At 43.1% G+C, this 18,403-nt stretch overlaps 2 protein-coding genes across 2 annotated transcripts; one reads left to right on the top strand and one right to left on the bottom strand.

Annotated features, from left to right (window-relative positions):
- Window positions 1-6,939: 6,939 nt before the first annotated feature.
- On the top strand, window positions 6,940-15,527 carry uqcc1 (ubiquinol-cytochrome c reductase complex assembly factor 1). Its single transcript, XM_014995623.2, has 9 exons — window positions 6,940-7,147; window positions 8,521-8,619; window positions 9,386-9,493; window positions 10,081-10,153; window positions 10,249-10,306; window positions 11,028-11,136; window positions 13,144-13,221; window positions 13,333-13,446; window positions 14,965-15,527. The coding sequence occupies exons 1-9, from the start codon at window positions 7,073-7,075 to the stop codon at window positions 15,097-15,099; spliced, it is 849 nt and encodes a 282-aa protein (XP_014851109.1). The 5' UTR covers window positions 6,940-7,072; the 3' UTR covers window positions 15,100-15,527.
- Window positions 15,528-15,982: 455 nt separating this feature from the next.
- Window positions 15,983-17,854, bottom strand: LOC106922873 (nuclear factor 7, ovary-like). Its single transcript, XM_014995618.2, has 2 exons — window positions 17,757-17,854; window positions 15,983-17,665 (listed from the first exon to the last, which is right to left on the bottom strand). The coding sequence occupies exon 2, from the start codon at window positions 17,646-17,648 to the stop codon at window positions 16,263-16,265; it is 1,386 nt and encodes a 461-aa protein (XP_014851104.2). The 5' UTR covers window positions 17,649-17,665; window positions 17,757-17,854; the 3' UTR covers window positions 15,983-16,262.
- Window positions 17,855-18,403: the final 549 nt, after the last annotated feature.

Below are 18,403 nucleotides of genomic sequence, written 5' to 3'. Positions count from 1 at the left end.
CATAGAAACCTGACTTCATTTCCTTCACTGTCTCTGTGACTTTGTCCTTATTAACGAGTGAAATCAAGACCAGAGTGAAACCTCAGCAGCTTCTGCAGATGGCAGCGCGTCTCCGACAGTAAAATCTCCCAACTGTGATCAATGTGGAGATTCTTTCATCGACCATCAGACCGTATCAGCAGCAAATGTGTGGAAAATCACCCAATTATCAAACTTAACTAAAATCATCCGCTTGCACAATGGAGTTAAATCTCACATGGATGAACGTGGTCAGGCTTTTACCAGAGGAGTTAAACCCTTCAGCTGTGGTCAGTGTGGGAAGAGGATCTGTGATGCTGTGGGTTTGTTTTTGCTCTAAAGTTCCTAAAATGAAATCTTCAAAAACACTTAAAAATCTGACAACTTCAGGCAGAAATATGAAAATATGTCATTATTCAAACTTCCATCAGAGTCAAATCAAAACGGAAACGTTCATTTAATGGGAGTAATGGTTCCTCATCAGCCGTCGCCTGATGTATTTATTGTGTTTGTTCCAATCCGAATGTTGATAAATTAACCTAAAATCATCTCAAAGTTTGCACTATTTCCAGATTTATTGGTTCTGACCTTTAGTTGTAACTTTTCTAGTGAAAAACAGACTTCATGAGACCAGAGTCAGTTTAAAGCTTCATGTTCTGTCCTGCATGTTGAACGTCACCGCCTCACTCATTAGCAGGAGGGTATTAAGTTTCATTAAAACAGAAACACACACACACACACACACACACACACACACACACACACACACACACACACACACACACACACACACACACACACACGCGCGCGCACACACACACGCGCACACACATGGTGAGCTGGAGTAAAGCTACAGCTGGAGCAGCTGCAGAGGTTAGATCATCAGTTTGTTCAGCAGGCTGGTACCCCGTCCTGCGTCAGGAGGTGTTAGTAGTAACATTAGCGGGGGGGAGGGGGGGCGGGACGCGAGCGGGGCGTCACTGAGACCCAGAGCTCCAACATGTCACTGGCGCTGTTGATTTAGCCCCACCATGAAAACGCTGAGGAAATCAGGCCTTCTCTGCAGGAGAGCTGCACAGACCTTCCTATCCTCACTTCTTCTCCTGCATCTCTCACACCTCCTAATATACGACCAACAAGCAGGAATTTAATGAGCCCAGAGCTTCCCTCAACAGCCGGGGCATGAATCCCAGCACATAAGCAACTAAAAGTTATAGATGGGTTAAAACCATAAATCACTTGGCAAAAAACGGAAAAAGAAATACAAATATGTTTGGACAGATTTCTGGCTTTTTACTGCATTTCATCTGTTTAGTGGTTTAATTTTTTATGATTTTTTTCTTATTTTTGTTAATGTTTTGTTGTTGGGTTTAGAGTTTATTTTAAGTCTTGTTGATGTCTTTATGCCAGTTTTGGGGAACATCTGCTATCCTTTTTGTCAGTTTATTTATTGTTCAAGAAACCAAAGTTTAGAAGAGATGATCTGGAACAGGTGAGGGGATTTCAGTCTCAGATGTTCAGAACAACAACCAGTGAGATAAAACATGATCAAAGCACAGAAGGCGTCTTCCAGGCCTGAGCTGGACAGTCGTTGTCTGGTCAGTTTAGTTTTGCAGCATTTCAACAAGACGCAGTAAAAACCACGTCACAGCTGGAACCTGAGCATCCGAAACACGAGTTCCTTAAAATGAAGCCTGAACCCAGCTGAACCCGCCTGAACCCGCCTGAACCCAGCTGAACCCAGCTGAACCCGCCTGAACCCGCCTGAACCCAGCTGAACCCGTCTGAACCCACCTGAACCCAGCTGAACCCAGCTGAACCCGCCTGAACCCGCCTGAACCCGCCTGAACCCAGCTGAACCCGCCTGAACCCGCCTGAACCCAGCTGAACCCGCCTGAACCCGCCTGAACCCACCTGAACCCGTCTGAACCCGCTTGAACCCACCTGAACCCAGCTGAACCCAGCTGAACCCGCCTGAACCCGCCTGAACCCAGCTGAACCCACCTGAACCCGCCTGAACCCGCCAGAACCCGCCTGAACCCGCCTGAACCCAGCTGAACCCGCCTGAACCCACCTGAACCCGCCTGAACCCACCTGAACCCAGCTGAACCCGCCTGAACCCACCTGAACCCAGCTGAACCCACCTGAACCCGCCTGAACCCACCTGAACCCGCCTGAACCCGCCAGAACCCGCCTGAACCCGCCTGAACCCGCCAGAACCCGCCTGAACCCGCCTGAACCCACCTGAACCCACCTGAACCCACCTGAACCCGCCTGAACCCGCCTGAACCCAGCTGAACCCGCCTGAACCCGCCTGAACCCACCTGAACCCGCCTGAACCCACCTGAACCCAGCTGAACCCGCCTGAACCCAGCTGAACCCGCCTGAACCTGCCAGAACCCGCCTGAACCCGCCTGAACCCACCTGAACCCAGCTGAACCCACCTGAACCCGCCTGAACCCACCTGAACCCGCCTGAACCCAGCTGAACCCGCCTGAACCCGCCAGAACCCGCCTGAACCCGCCTGAACCCACCTGAACCCACCTGAACCCACCTGAACCCACCTGAACCCGCCTGAACCCGCCTGAACCCACCTGAACCCAGCTGAACCCGCCTGAACCCGCCAGAACCCGCCTGAACCCGCCTGAACCCAGCTGAACCCGCCTGAACCCACCTGAACCCGCCTGAACCCACCTGAACCCGCCTGAACCCAGCTGAACCCACCTGAACCCGCCTGAACCCGCCTGAACCCAGCTGAACCCGCCTGAACCCAGCTGAACCCGCCTGAACCCACCTGAACCCACCTGAACCCGCCTGAACCCGCCTGAACCCACCTGAACCCGCCTGAACCCGCCTGAACCCACCTGAACCCGCCTGAACCCGCCTGAACCCACCTGAACCCAGCTGAACCCGCCTGAACCCACCTGAACCCAGCTGAACCCGCCTGAACCCACCTGAACCCGCCTGAACCCACCTGAACCCACCTGAACCCGCCTGAACCCAGCTGAACCCGCCTGAACCCAGCTGAACCCGCCTGAACCCACCTGAACCCAGCTGAACCCGCCTGAACCCGCCTGAACCCACCTGAACCCAGCTGAACCCACCTGAACCCGCCTGAACCCACCTGAACCCACCTGAACCCGCCTGAACCCGCCTGAACCCGCCTGAATCCAGCTGAACCCGCCTGAACCCAGCTGAACCCGCCTGAACCCAGCTGAACCCGCCTGCCCCGTTGATTTGTTTGAACATTCTGCCTCTCCCATGCATGACATCTGATGCAGTTTTCTTTCGTTTAAAAACCATAAGTACCAAAAATGTCATTTTGTAACATTGTTTATTAATGTGTATTTAGATATTTCCTGAACAGTGGGATCATCTTTCAGTATAATCATAATGTGGAACAGAAACTCGTCCGCTACAAACCGAGCTAACAGTGTAAACAAGAAGAAACAAAATAGTACCTTTAACTTAAATGATTCAAAATCCTCACCGTGTTTCATTCTTCTGACATTATTCAAACAGCTCAGTCTTCTTGTCTCACCTGACCCTTTTCTCAGGTGCTTCTTTCCCTCCCAGTTCATGGGGATGGAGAACCTGTGGGCAGAACCGCTGATGCTTCCAGCAGTTTCCACCCTCCAGGGTTTCTAGTTGTACCTGAACGATTTAGCAGTTTCCTTTCTGCTGAGGGTTCATTCGCTCTCCTTCCAGACCCTCATCAAACTGCGGAGGCATCGGAAGATCTGGAAGCAGCAGTGGTTCAGAATCAGCTCCAAAACACATGAATATCCTTCCGGTTTAGGTGAAAGTTGCAGGTAAAACCAGAAAACTGAAGAGAAAAAGTTTAGCTTGTCATTTTTCCACCTGCAGTAAACCAGCAGGAACTAAAGATGTGATTTCTGGTGACAGCACTGGGTTTATTTGATGATAGGTGAGTAGTAACTAGCTACATTTACTCAATTATATTTATTTCAGTAGCTTTTTTCTACCCACTGGATGAAAAACAAAGATGTTTTAACCAAAAATTCACCAGGTTTTAACATAAACCTGCAGTTTTTGTTAAAGTTTCATAAGTTTTTTTATTGAAAGAAACTGATTTAGAAAAATTTTCTTCTCTGCCTTCTTTTTGCTACTTATATGAATTATTGTATTTTCATCCTTAAATACCAAAATTTCCACTGAACTTTATACTTTGGTCAATCTGATTGTGTATTTTTTTAAGATTAAACTCTTGATTATTTGATCATTTACTCAGTAATTGACTGACTTTTTAACAAATACTTTCTTACTCTTGAGTAATTTCGTGGACGGTGACTTTTTACTTTTACTTGAGGTAAATTTGTTGACGTAGTTTTGCTCACTTGAGTAAAATGTTTGAGTTCTCTGCCCACCTCTGGATATCTGCATGTATTTGATCTGTAGACGTGTTTGTCCACCGCTTGGCGCCGATGGTTCTGTGAGATCTATAAAAGCTGTGACTGAACCTCTGGCACGTTCCAGGTCTGCTGGGTTTGTTCTGACTTCCTGGGAGGGTTCTTCAATGTCGGACCAAGGTCACCGATGAGGAATGGTACGTTGAGGGTGAGGTCGCTGCGGGATGAACAACATCTGACTGACTGACTGCAGAGGAAACAGCAGCCCCGCTCAGTCGCCCAGGTCCAACTTCGATCCGACGCCGCTGATCTCATTTCCTCCAACATGAATGTTCAGACTTTTGGTCCAGAAAGCTCCACTTGACCTTCCAGCTTTCCTTTTCATGCCAGTTTCCTTCCCTGATGACTTTGTGTTTTGAGGAATCCTGTTATTCCAAACTGAATTTTCCTCTCAGCCACAAGTCTCTAAACATGCTGTGTTGATCCGGTTGAGCAGTGATGTTCTGACCTTCCTGACTTTGACATGTTGCCTCCTACACGCAGATGCTTCCAGATGAGAAAAATAAAACCACAAAGTGATGAAGGAGAAGCTTAAACCTTCAGAAAACCACTGGGCTGCTCCTCATCTTCTCTATGGTTGTGGCAGCAGTGGAGCCGACGGTTGGCCTCCATGTACAACCTCTGATCAAGTCAATCAATCAGGTTTATTGGCCCATTTCAGCCACAGCTAAAAGTGCTTAACATAAATCATCATGCAGTTAACAGTTGTGAAGCCGGAAACAGGCGTTACATTCAAGTATCATTGTTAAACTCATTAATACACATCAAATATGTTGGACAAATTCCATTTGTTATGGTTCAAAAGCAAACAGGTGGGTTTTAGTCTTCGTTTACAGAAACTCTGTGCTTCAGTTGTTTTACAAATGAAACACAGTTAAGAAAACGTGTAAAGGTCAGAAACATTTATTTTTTCAGCATCATTTCCAGTTTAGCGGGTCCAGAATGACATAGATGTCCCTGGGTCTACTGGCGTCTTCTTCAGAGGAAAGAACTGCTATATGGAGCTAAATTGGGGCCATAAAGTTTGTTGAAAAGAAATAAATTAATTAATTAAACACTCTGCTCAGCTTCTTCTCGTCTAGGAAATGAAGTCTGAATCAATCTGCTTACCTTAAAACATCCAAGAGAAGCGCATTCTTATTTTGGATGTTTGCTGTTTTAGAAGGTCCATTAAGAGCCTTTCCAACCAATAACAACATTATATATCCAGAGAAGTGAAGCTAGAACTGGAGTTGAAGATGTTCCTGATTTCTACTTCCTGTTAAAAAACATGAGCAGCATGTTGTATGAACTGGAAGCAGTGAAGTGATGATTGATCTTAACCAAGATAATGAGAAATACAATAAATAAAGGTGAGATGATGTAAAAATTTGAATATTTTTAAAAATCTTGTAGAAGAAAACAAAGCTTTAGCAAGAAGTTAAATGTTCATCTTGACAAGTGATTTGTGAGTTTAAAGAATCTGCCAAGATGACAGAAAGAACTCAAAAATGATCTGATCTCCCAAATACCATAACTTCCTTTTTATTATTGTAGAGGTGGAGAAAGTTTGAGTTTATGTATGAGCAAGACAGTCCAATAACAACTTAAAACTGTTGTTTTTCATGAATGGGCAGATAGATTTGAATTTCATCAGACAAGGAGCAGAAGGAGACATTATGTTTCCCAAAAATAGACCCTGGGGACAACATGTATATGGAAAATAAGACTGGGCCAAGGAAAATCCTTGAGGAACTCCACAAGCGAGAGGTGCTGAATGTCATCTCATTTTTTGAAAAACAACTTTAGATTTCAGTATGAAGCAGATATTTGGTATTATAGTTTGTTGTTGACAGTGAAAGAGCAATTTAAGAGACAGAAAAAAACAACAAACTAAAAAAATGATGAGATGATAATAAGGGGTGATGATATATTTAGTATGTTTACAACACTCTAGGAAGAATAACATAATAAATCATCATTCCGTTTTTATTTATATTTTTCACAACATCCAGGCATTTTTGGAATGGGTGCTCCGTGTTATTTCCAGTGAGTCATGTTTCTCGTTCCAGCTTGATGCAGCTGTAGAAGGTGCTCTGACTCAATGCAACACATTTGTAAATCAAAATGAGCATGCCAATAAATTTTTAACATTTTAGTTGTGAATCATCAGAACCTGTGAGTCATGTATGGAGAGAAGACGCCAAAAGACCCAGACCCCAGGACTGTCTTGTTGCAATTGTGTCTCCAGGTGCTCAAGGTACAGCGCCGTAAATCTGGAATTATTCATAAAAAGTAATTGTGGCACTTTGAGTTTTCCATATTAACTTTCTAAGCAGCAGCTGTGCTGTCTAAATAGTTCACCAGATGTATAAAATTTCACAGGAAGTTTAATCCTCACTGAAAGTGGATTATAAATTTATTAGCACAAATAAACTACAAATTACACCACACCCTCTACTGTTATTAAACCAAGCGGACCTTTCGTTCGTTCCGTGGCGTTCCGGTCGGACAGTATTCGCTGCCGGATAGATTCCGTTGACATTGCTGGGACAGGTGTTACCCAACCAGAAGGTGTGCTCGCAGGTAGCCGCAGAGAAGCAGCCCGGTCCTCCTCGGCCCTCACACCGGTACCTGCTGCAGTCATGTACCGGCGGCCGCTGCAGGTCGCCGCCAGGTGCGCCGTGAGAGCGGCGGCGTCCAGAGGCGCCTGCGCGAAGGTAGGAGCTAAAAGTTAGCTTGTTGCTAACTCCGGAACCAGCTTAAAAATCCGGATCATTTAAATCCAGAGAGGCAGAATCTGAGGGGTTCGGTTGGTTCTGATGAGACGAAACATCAGAGAGGAACAGATGTGTCAGGTTTACAGGATTAATACCTGATGGGATCATTTATTCTGACTCACCTGCTGATAGATTCAAATATTCAGTTTATTTTTCTGGAAGGTAAATATGAGACAGAAATGTTTCTTCTGGAAATAATTTCTCCTCTAGAGTCTGAAAATGAAAATAACAGGAAGGTAATAAATAGGAGAAATGTTTACATTTAAATGTTTTAATTTTTAAAACTTTGTTGGGGTTTTGGATCCTTTTTATTTTAATTTCCATATAAGTCAGAATATAAAGATATATTATAACATATAATTTCCATAAGAATAAAAAAAGCATTTTATCAGACAACTGATGTAAACTTGCTCTCTGTGTAAATGGGCTCATTGAAAACGCCTACAATTGCAATAATAAGATATTTTTATTAATTTAAAGCATTCATAAATTACTTATTTTTTCTTTATAGAAAAACAAAGTATAATTGTTAAAGGTAATTATAACCCTCTATATTTACACGTGAATTAAATAAATAATTTCTTAAATTTTAAGTTGGTAAATAATCAGTTTTTATGCACATTTTGTACATTTTTAAATGATCAGTATTTTCTCATGCTGTAAATTTGTCCCTACTTAAAATGAAACCTCACTTTTACACCGAGTTCACACTGAAAGGACTAAAATTAACTCAGAGTTTTAATGGTCAATATACTGAGAAATATGTTATTTGGTATGAATCTGGTTTTTAAGCAGCTTCACGACTCAAACTATTTTTCTGATCCAAGTGAGTTTCAGGAACAAATGGCTTCCAGAAGCTTTTGGTTAAAACTAAATGAAATATTTCTGAAAAAATTTGTGTGAATTTTAGGTTTTATAGATGTCACCATGAAGTTTTCAGTTATTTATAAAAATATTTTTCTCACCGTTTTGCTTGGATGAATTTGGTATTTTTAACTATTTATGGGTTTATTGTTCTGGAAAATTTGAGAGATCCAAACCTGACGCTGATTGGTGAACATGTAAGCCAGAACACTGTGACCTCTGACCTTCAGTGAAACCTGGTTTTAGGACAATGTAAACATTTCTATAATAAATTTTTTATTCTATAATAAACATTTTTTGCCTTCTGGTCATTCTGCAGAACCATAATAACTGAATTTTCCTCAGATATTGAACTGCAGCTCTGAAGTTCATCACTGAACAAATGCAGCATATTAACTTTTATGTTGCATATGTATCTGAATTGGTAAATATAATTTTTTTCCTCCCAGCTGCTGGAGCAGGATTGGTGTCTGAGAGCTTCGGCCGCCGGCCAGCTGAGCAGATCCAGCTGTTTGACGCAGAGTCGGGTTCTGCACATCAGCACTGAGGTAATGAAGCATCAGGAGTCTGACCAACAACGCGCTCATCCAGACGTCCCTGCAGCGTGCAGGTCGGGTAGCGGATGCAGGTTCACTCTGAGCCACAGAACAGTTTATCTCAGCTTCCTCTGATGCTAACGCAGCTAATGATGAGGAAATAAAATATTTTGGCGATTGTCATCAAGAGATTTTTTTCTAATCGTTAAACTTGCAGAAGCCTTATAAAAACAATTTTATTTACATCAGAAAAGAACAAAATGTTAATATTAATTCTTAAGAAATTAACTCAAACTATGCATCTTATTTTTTTAATTAATCACATTTACTTTGTATTTCTGCTGAGTTTGTGAATCAAAACATTGATCAATCTTTGCTATAGAAAATCAAATCTTTCCTGGATGTTAGTTTTTTTCCTGACATCTTGACCAGCAGAGGTGGGAAAAGTACTTAAGAGCAAAACTACTTCAACTTATTTTACTCAAGTAAATGTAAAAAGTAGCCATCCAACAAATTACTTGAGAGTAAAACAGTATTTGGTAAAAAGTTGACTCAAGTACTGAGTAACTGATGGAATGATCAACCATTTAATATTTAAAAATTACATAATTTTTGAACATGACATTTTTAAAATTACCTCAGCTTCTTTCCAAGCCGAAAACACATGAATATTTCCTGAGGTTATTCTCTCTTTTGGTGGACTATTTATGGTGAAATGAAATGTTTTCCTTGGAGTTTTTTGGTGTCAAACACAGAAGTAATCGATGTGGGTTTGCAGCTCTGCAGCGTGAAGGAGACGCCTCAGCACTCCCAGGAGGAAGTCGGCGCCTTCACCAAACTCATCGAGGCCATGGGCTTCACCGCCCCGCTCAAATACAACAAATGGGTGAGTTGGAGGGTTTGGATGGAGTTCTGGTTGTTTAGGTTTGGATGAAGGGCAGAAAGACAGAAATGTTGGAGGTTTTAACCCAGAGAAAACGTGTTTATATGTCCTGATCCGTGTCCTTCAGGGTGAGACGTGATGTTGGACCAAAACCGTTTCCTGATTTAAACTGAAACTACAGAAACTGAAATGTTTGAAATCACTTCAAAACACAAATTCTTACCAATACTTTTTGTCTAGTTTCTAGTGCAAATGTTTTAAAACTCCTAAAAAATACAAAACTAACTTTTCATTAAGATGCACCAATCTACTCTTCTCACGTCTGATATCTGAGGTTTATTAACGGTTAGAACCGATCCAATGCTGAAAAACAGATGAATTTACTTGAAACATTTCTTGTTTATCGAGTTTTAAGTCGGTTCTTCAATACTGATTCCAAAGGTTTTGGTTCCAGATGTTTCTCTCTTCTAGGGAAAATTGTCTTGTTTTCTGCACTTTCTAACTTGTTCTTAGGAATAAATTTTTTGCAGCGAGTTAAAACTTCAAGTTTTAGCATCTCTTTAAAGTTTTTAACTTTTTTGCCTTGACAGAAAATCAAGATCGCCGCGCTGCGCATGTACACGTGTTGTGTGGAGAGAATAAACTACGACGAGTTCTTTGACAGTAAGTCTGAGTCCTACATTTCCCACAATGCAGCAGAAGGATCCAGCTGTTTTCCGGCTTGTTGTTGTAGTAAATGGTGGTTTTGTTTGGTCCAGAATGCTCCCTGCCGGACACTCTGAACTCCTGGTTCCTGGTCGCTCAGCTGCATGTCTGGTGAGTCTGCTGCTTTACATGCCGTCCTGTTCGTGTTATTGATTCGTTCAAACAGTAATTTGCTGCGTCGCATCGCGGGTGGAGGATGAGAGGAGAGGAAATGGAACTGCTGTGTAAGCAGTCTTCACCCATTTCAAAATAAGAGCATGAATAAAAAGATCTAAAACCAAAACTTCAACACAGATGGTGAACTTTATTCAACTAAAACAGAATTAATATCCAGTAAAGTTAAGAATCTATCCAGAAAAATTAACTTGGGGGAGTTTAAGTCTGCTAAGCATTTTCAAAGTTAGCTAAATTGCTAAGCTAAAAGTTAGCTCAGTTGTTAGCAGAAGTTTCCCACCATTTTATTTTAAAGCTGAACATCAGTTTAGATGGATTTTGGAAGTGATTAGATTTACAGATGTTGGTGTAATGGATGCAGTTTGTACTTTTCTTGCCCTCCAACAGAACCAGTCACAATATCTGTAATAAAAGACGGAAGTTTTTTCTTGGTAAATTGTAGTTTAGATGATCTGAATCTAAAACGGTTCAACTGAGCTACAAAAAGTAGACAGAGGGACGAATGAGGGAAGGAACAGTGGTGAGGTGGTTCAGTGCTGGTGGGTTTAAATCCAACTCCTGACTGAAGGTTCATATAAAGCATCTAAATCCTCCTGATTGGACCAATTTATTTAAAAAACAAACTTTCTGTCTGTGCTCCCTGTTTGTCGTCTGGCAGGATGTGTTTGGTGCGGATGCGTCAGGAGGGCAGAGAGGGGAAGTTCATGTGCCGTTACATCGTCCACTCCATGTGGGAAGACGTGGAGCAGAGGAGCAAGATCATGGGGGTGAGTCGGGTTTGGTGCCGGTCAGAGGGACTGTGGTTGTTTACATCGATTGAGTAATGAATGCTCAACAGAAGATTACATTTTTTTAAATTTTGTTCAGTTATTGTTCAACAACCAACTGACTCAAGAGTTTTCTTCTAACTTTTGCTGTCGCCATTTTGCGTTTTTATTTTTTCCGGTTAAATATTTTCTCAGTTTGAGTTTCTGTTATTTTGTTTTAGTTGCCTATAATAACCTCAGTTGAAAGACGGTTTTAAAGGAACTCGCTGATGTTGGACAGTTTTCTTTTGATCAGCTCTGCGACTTTAAGCATCCGTGAAGAATCAAAGATCCAAACAAGAGTTTTCTGGAATAAACGTCCCTTATTTTAGTGCCTTGGCTGCAAGCCATGCCGCTGCATCCTGCAGAGCGACGCAGGTTGTACATCAGCATAACTTAGCCAACAGGCAGGAAGTGCAGCCAGGTCCCAGGAGAGTGCGGCCGGCTGGCTGCGGCTGGCTGCGGCTGGCTGCGGCTGGCTGCGGTCGCCACGGCCACAGAGTTGCTCCTCTATTCTCCGTCAGTGGAGCAGCTCCAGGAAACGTCGCTGGTTGGCATGGAGCGCCGGACTCTGGCTCACAGAGAGACTCCTGCAAGGCCGATTACTGCACAGCAGAAATTACAGGTTTCACTCTAAAAAGTCAACTCTGTTCAGGAGTCACAACAAAGAATGTTAATGTGGGTCTGCAGGATGTTTCAGGGTCACTTTAGGAAAAACAACTGCAGCTCTGAAAGCCTCAACAAGCGTGAAAAGCTGTTCTAACCGGTGGCTCCACGCTGCTCAAACAGACCCGGTGCTGACCTGCGTCCATCACGCGTCCAGAAATCTGTCCGCTCCAGTCAAACATCAGCGCCGCTTCCCTGGGGGAGTCACTGGGTTGGAAGAGACGAGCCGCCTTGGGACAAAACATTTTAGTTAACTGCAATCTGTGGGAATTAATTTCAGCTAGAAACATTTTTATCTGCATTGATTCCCCAACAACGGCACAGTGAGCTAATGCAACTCAAATATATAATTTTCTTCCGTTTTTGCCCGTAAGTGACCCATTTCTGGCCCAATTCCAATCTTTCCACCCTCCTAAAAACTCTGATCTGAGTCACTTCCATATGTACAGAAGAAGAATTTATTCTATTGAAAATTGCAATTCCTACTCCTGGCAATTCTGAATTGATTAAAAACACTCAAAAAGTGATTTTATTTGTAAAATTATATTTTGAATAATTCTTAACATTCTTTAGAAATCCTCCAACCGCTAAAATCTGACGCCTCCATCTTGTTTCCATCTGGTGAAGGAAGTTGCTCTCAGTGTCTTCAGAGGTTTTTGTGTCGTTTCCTTCAGTGGATCTTGGTGCAGCGCCCCCACAGGCCAGGAGGGGAACAGGTTTTTGAATTAATTTGACTCAGAGCAGTGAGAAAGTAAACTGCAACAGCTTTAGATATAAAAAATGTTGGAAGTTTGGTCCTCAGTCGAGTCCAGCGCACCATGAGGTCTGAAAACACCTGATACCTGGACGGCTCCAAGCCGGGCTGGTTATCACACTGAAAAGCTTCGGTTCAATTCAGAAATCACAAAGTCTGATTCTTCTCCTGGCCTCCACATGTCCAAACTCAATCCATCCTTTAGTTTCTGCCCTTATTTAAATCAGTTTATTTAAAATCTTTTTTTTTAATCTAAACCTCAGTTTTTATTTCTGCATGCATAAAAGTAAAGTAGAAAACTCTTGAATTTGACATTTTTCTTCTTCAGACATTTGGACTCTAATTTAAATTGGATGCTGTTGTTTCAACATTGTTTTAACAGCGCCATCATCAGGTCAGAAATAACCAGTTTACTCCTACAGATTGGCATTTATCATGTATTGTGATTATTTGTTGTGAAAAATTCCTTATAAGAGTTTTAATTTTTAATGGACCCAGCTCGGTGTTTGTCTGTGCAGAACTGACCTGTGGTTCTGTTTGTGCGGCAGATCGATGCCATCCACAGGAAGGAGGCCATGAAAGCCATGACTGAAACCTTCTACGCTGCCATATTTGGATATGATGAGGTCAGAAGAAAGCAGGACCTTCTTTTAGAAAACATGAAATCAATCCCAGATCTTTGGGTTTTTAACGCCTGGAGAGCGTCCAGACTGAGGAGTGTTTCTGTGTTTCTGCAGGGAATCCTGTCTGATGACTGCGTCCTGGCTGCAGCTCTGTGGAGGAACCTGTTCAACTGTCAGTGTGACGACCCCCAGCAGCTGGAGCTCATGGTGGAGTACGTTCGCAAACAGGTGTGTTGGTTACTCAGTCACACTTCCTGCCAAAAATGATATCAATATGACGATATCACAGATGATGTTCCACATTTTACTGAATTTCACTGTGAAAAAAGTCAACAGAATAAAAAAGATATTCATTTATGAATTTATACAAAATCACACCACACATTTAGTGGATCAGAGAAAATCTAAAATAAAAGCTCTGAAATCAGCCACCAAATACAAGCAAAACTACACGCATGAAAATCTGCTGTGGTTCGATAGAACATTAGTTTTAAAAGATGTTAAAAAGTGTTTCTCCCTCATGTTTCTCTTAAGTCTGTGCAAAACAAAAAATCTTGTCCAAGTTCCCAATGACGGCGGTCATTGGTGGCCGTGCTAGTTAGTCTGAGAAATCATGGCAGGTTCTGCTGTTGGGAATAAGCTAAAGTAACTGTTACTGCTGGTGTCTCATCGTCTGGGTTTGGTTCTACAGCTACAAAAACTAAAGTTCCTCAAACCACCTGGGATCCGTCAGCTTTTGGGTCTTCCAGTTGACATTGTGAAAGGCCTTGATGACCTTTGACCAAAGCTCATGGAAGGTAGATTAGCAACAGAGGTCCTAAAAAAGGGCTCATCTTCTCTGCATCAGTCACTGCTTTACTTTGGTGGACAAGCATGACTGCCGTTGGCCTACAGTTTCCTCTAAAACTTTCTCCATTGTCAAATCTAACTCCAGCTGGCTAAACTGGGGCAGAACTGGTCTGGTTCTGCCCCAGTTTACAGCGTCTCCAGTAGAGTCTGTTCTGCAGTTTTGTGGGCCTCGTTCACACTCTGTTTGCAGCGACACAGAGCTGCATCGTTTCTCGCTTCATTTCATTCCTGTTCTTCAGATAAATGTGCTGCTGGAAAGTCACGGTCACTTCGCTCCAAAGGTCATTCAGGTGGACATGGCGGTACTGCAGACGCTATGCCCACCTGTCCGCTGCAGTGGTTTGAGGAGTTGGCCAGGTCTGGCCCTCGCTCAGGCAGTGACGTAAATTAAGCCATGGTGCAATACGTGGCTTGTTTTACCTCTGAAATGGGTACGAAAAATGTGGAAGAGATGCAGAGAGTCTGCTGATGGAGATGAATCTGGCTGGCGGGCTGCAGTAGAACCATTAAAGACATGTCTGTTTTTCTGGTCTCTGAGGAAGGTCACTGTGTAGTGAAACCGGAAAGAAATGAGTCACCTGAAGAACCAACTGGACCTCGTTTGCCTCCACATGGAGGGAAACGAGGTCCAGTGAGATGACTGTAAGGTTGGGGTTGGCCACGTTGGGTTTCGACTTCATGGTGGGACATTTTCTCTCGGCTTTTCATTTCCAAATCAGTGGTTTCACAGATAAAAAGTGCCTCCTCATTCAGGTGTATATTAATGTGATGGAAAACCATTAATATTCTCTGTGCTGACTCTCCAAGTCATGGGAATTATAGAACAATCATTTAAAATGCATTTTCCCGGCATGTTGTCGCTGCTCTGAGGGTAAATGTTCCTCCTGCTCCTCACAGATGCAGTTTATCGACGCTCTGGATGGAGAGGACCTGCTGCTCACAGGAGAGGTGAAGTGGCGCCCCCTGGTGGAGGAGAACGCTCAGAGCATCCTGAAGGTGGTCAGTCCCACGTACAACGACACGGGGCTGTGACATGAACGCCTCTCCTCTCTGAAACCATGAAACACTTCCTGCTTCTCCTCAGATCAGACACCTCAGTCGCTGTAGCTCCTCTTTCTTGCTCCAGGTTTTCTGTAATAATGAAGTGTGTGTGGAGGTCCAGTAAAGCAGCAGAGACAATCGTGGAATAGGATTCAGACACATGCATGTGTCCCCGTGTGTCTGTCGTCCTGTCAGGTCTGAGAGCAGCTTCTGTATGTAAACACACTCTGTTTATATTTCTACTGAATGCGGCTCTGTATTTATAAAGTATTTTTGAATCTGTGTTTCCTCTGTGTTTAAATAACCTGCTTGTTCCCTTGATGCTCTCAGACCTGAACAGGATGCAAAACTCAGAGACTTAAATATCATCAGTAGTTTAAAAAAAAAAAAAGGTTAATAAAGTTTTCTTTTCAAACTGAGTTTTTTTTTTCTTCCGCTTTTTCTGATCTTCTGTTCACTGGAAGCATCAATCTTTATGCATTTATACATCCACCAATATAAAATCCAGCTCTCCTTTGCAGAACTCACTGGACTGTAAGGCAGCTACTTTGGTATTCGAAATCAGGTTATTATTACCACTGTATCTGGTTTAGGACCAGCGTTAGTATTTGTAATTGCATGTATTTGACTGAAGCAACCTTGTTATGTTGGACCAAGGCGTTCTCCTTAAGCTGAGTTCAACAGGTGTTTTTTTTTTTTTTTTTTGAGGAAATGTTGGCCCATTTATTTGCTATGTAACTCAGAACATAAAATCAGGTCAAATCAAAAAGCTCCAAAAAGCCAAACTATAAACTATAATCTGCTTTTTCAGAAACTGTTTCTCAGTGGAAAAAAATTTGGAAAACTCTGAGGACAAACAAATGAATGACGGAGGCAGAATCAATCAATCCTTATTATTTCAGAACTTTTCATAGTTATTTAGAAAAGACTGAGTGTCACAGTGAAGACATTCTGGTGCAACAGATTCATTCATAAAAACAGTTTAAAAACAGATCATACTCTGCAGTGTTTGCAACACAAATTGGTTTCCAGTAATGAGAGACAACAAACTCAAAATAATCAAATCATAAAACCGATATAAAACCCCCAGATGATCAGATTATCTTCAGTTTCAATCTGACCAATACGGTTTATTTGTAGTTTGTGTTCAAACATCAGAGCTGCTGTTTGGTCAGTGAGATTTTCATTGGCAGGATTTTTATTTTGTCCTCAGTGGTGAAGAGAGGAAACATCCTGTCAGTGAAGGTGCGAGTGAGGGTGTGAATGTGTGTGTTAGTATCCAGATCGAAGAACGACAACTTTCCTCCGTCATAGTCCAGATTCACTCTGACCCTCTGTATCTTTTGCTGGACCGAGAGAACTGTGAAAGGAGCTGGTAGGCACACTGCTGAGTATTCACCATCATAGAAGCAGACACCCAACCATCCATCCTTTATGAATTTCTTTCTCTGGACAGACTCTGCCAGCATGCCAAGGATCCAGTCTTCACTGTCTATAACCTCAACATCCCAGCTGTGGATCCCTGAGTTAAAACCCTCAGAACTGAGAACCGAACAAACACGACCAAGTCTCTCTGGGTTATTAGGAAGCTGCTGTTCCTCTCCATATGTCAAAGTGGTCAGATGTTCAGATAAGAAGGCTTTTGACCCAGCCGTGTTTGGGTCCAGAACCAGAGGAGTGTAGGTCACCATGCCCTTCATGTTGCTCCAGATGTTGAAGGCCAGGTTGCCCAGATGTTTGGCCTGGTCTATCAGAGCTCCTGAGGGCAGCTGTGGATCCTCCAGCAGGGGGCAGCGCTGGACTCTTTCCACTGCAGCCTTGTAGTTGTGCAGGAATGAGACGTCTGCAGCTCTCAGCTCCTCCTCTGTGGCTCTGACTGTGTCTGAAAGAGCTGCTATCTCTCTGCTCAGAGCCTCCATCTTCTCCTTCATCATCCCTCTCTTCTGCTCCTCTTCCTCCCTCAGTGCAGCCAGCCTGGCCTCCTCTTCCTCTGCCAGAAACTGATGAAGCTTCTTGAACTGCTCAACAATCTGCCTCTCTGTGTGTCGGGCCTGGACCTTCATGTGTTCTGCTGTCTGATCAAACTCCTCTTTAACTTCCTTCTTCATCTCCAGTTTCCTCTTTAAAGGCTCCAGAGATGTTTTCAGTTTCTCTCTGTGTTGCTGAGCAGCTTCATCGATGGGCCTGAATCTGTGCTTGGAGTGTTTTTCTGAATCTCTGCAGACGAGACAAACTGGCTGCTGATGGTCCAGACAGAAGAGTTTGAGTTTCTCAGAGTGCAGAGAGCAGAGATCCGTTGGGATTCTCTGGTCTCTCTGCTGTAGGAATGATTCACACAGGTTCTCCAGAACCAGATTACAGGGTGGATTCAACTTTGAAGACCTTTTCTTACAAACTGGACACTCTGTTGCTGGTTTCTCTCTCCACCAGCTCTTCAGACACTCCCTACAGAAGCTGTGGCTACATGACAGAACAACCGGATCCGTAAAGACGTCCTGACAGACCGGACAGCAGAGATCCTCCTCTGATCTGGAAGCCATTTTGTCTCTGAGTGAAGCTGAAAACACAGAAGGTCCAGTCAGTCTCGGCTCCCTCCCTCCTCTACTAACTTCCCTCAAAGTGACTCTGAGTGTTTTGGTCCAACTCACCTTCAGTGTGAGCAGCTTGAAGCAGCAGAGCTGGAGGTTTCCACTTTTCCCTCCTGCAGCTGGACTCACTCAGAGGAAGCTGCTAGTTTGGTCTGAAGGTGTGTTTGTTCCTACAGAGACTCCCAGATGATCAGATTCAAACTGCCTCCTGATTTACTTCAGCTCCAACTGGGGTGTGTTTCATTCCAAAGTCCAGAATGAAACCTTTGAGCAAGAGGTAGGCGGAACGACATCGAACGAGTTTCAATTTAGTTATATTAATTTTCTGTGCTCTGCTGTTTGTTAAAGCCTCAGATGTGTATAAACCTCTCAGTGGTGGTTCGTCCTTGCTACGCCGCTGAACACATCCAGGCAGCACAAGACAAGCTCGTTGTTGAGTGTGTTCACAAAGGACAGAAAAAGATGTTCTGGTGTCGCTACCCGTCAGTCAGGTGATAACCAATAAGATTATGTACATGGAAGGTACTTATATAAACCCAAATCTAACTTCAACACAGAGAAGCTCAACACTTTATGCAATATTAATAACCACAAATAAATCATGCTAACTCCACAGTTAATGAATAACCATTATTTTCCACCATATCCTGATACACACATGTAGTCATCTCTTACTTAGCAACAGGTGAAAACAACAGCAAATGAAT

This window comes from Poecilia mexicana, unplaced genomic scaffold (assembly GCF_051168715.1).
Source record: "Poecilia mexicana isolate PSO_F unplaced genomic scaffold, ASM5116871v1 scaffold_5, whole genome shotgun sequence".
Classification (NCBI taxonomy): Eukaryota; Metazoa; Chordata; class Actinopteri; order Cyprinodontiformes; family Poeciliidae; genus Poecilia; species Poecilia mexicana.
The sequence above is the reverse complement of the archived record's forward strand: the minus strand, read 5'-3'. Positions and strand labels throughout refer to the sequence as shown.

Excerpts from the sequence above, each read along its gene's own strand:
- uqcc1 (XM_014995623.2), top strand. The coding sequence starts at position 7,073 with ATGTACCGGCGGCCGCTGCAGGTCGCCGCCAGGTGCGCCGTGAGAGCG. Across the intron at positions 10,307-11,027 it reads GTCGCTCAGCTGCATGTCTG|GATGTGTTTGGTGCGGATGC; the intron begins GTGAGTCTGCTG and ends GTCGTCTGGCAG. Across the intron at positions 13,447-14,964 it reads TGGAGTACGTTCGCAAACAG|ATGCAGTTTATCGACGCTCT; the intron begins GTGTGTTGGTTA and ends TGCTCCTCACAG.
- LOC106922873 (XM_014995618.2), bottom strand. The coding sequence starts at position 17,648 with ATGGCTTCCAGATCAGAGGAGGATCTCTGCTGTCCGGTCTGTCAGGAC.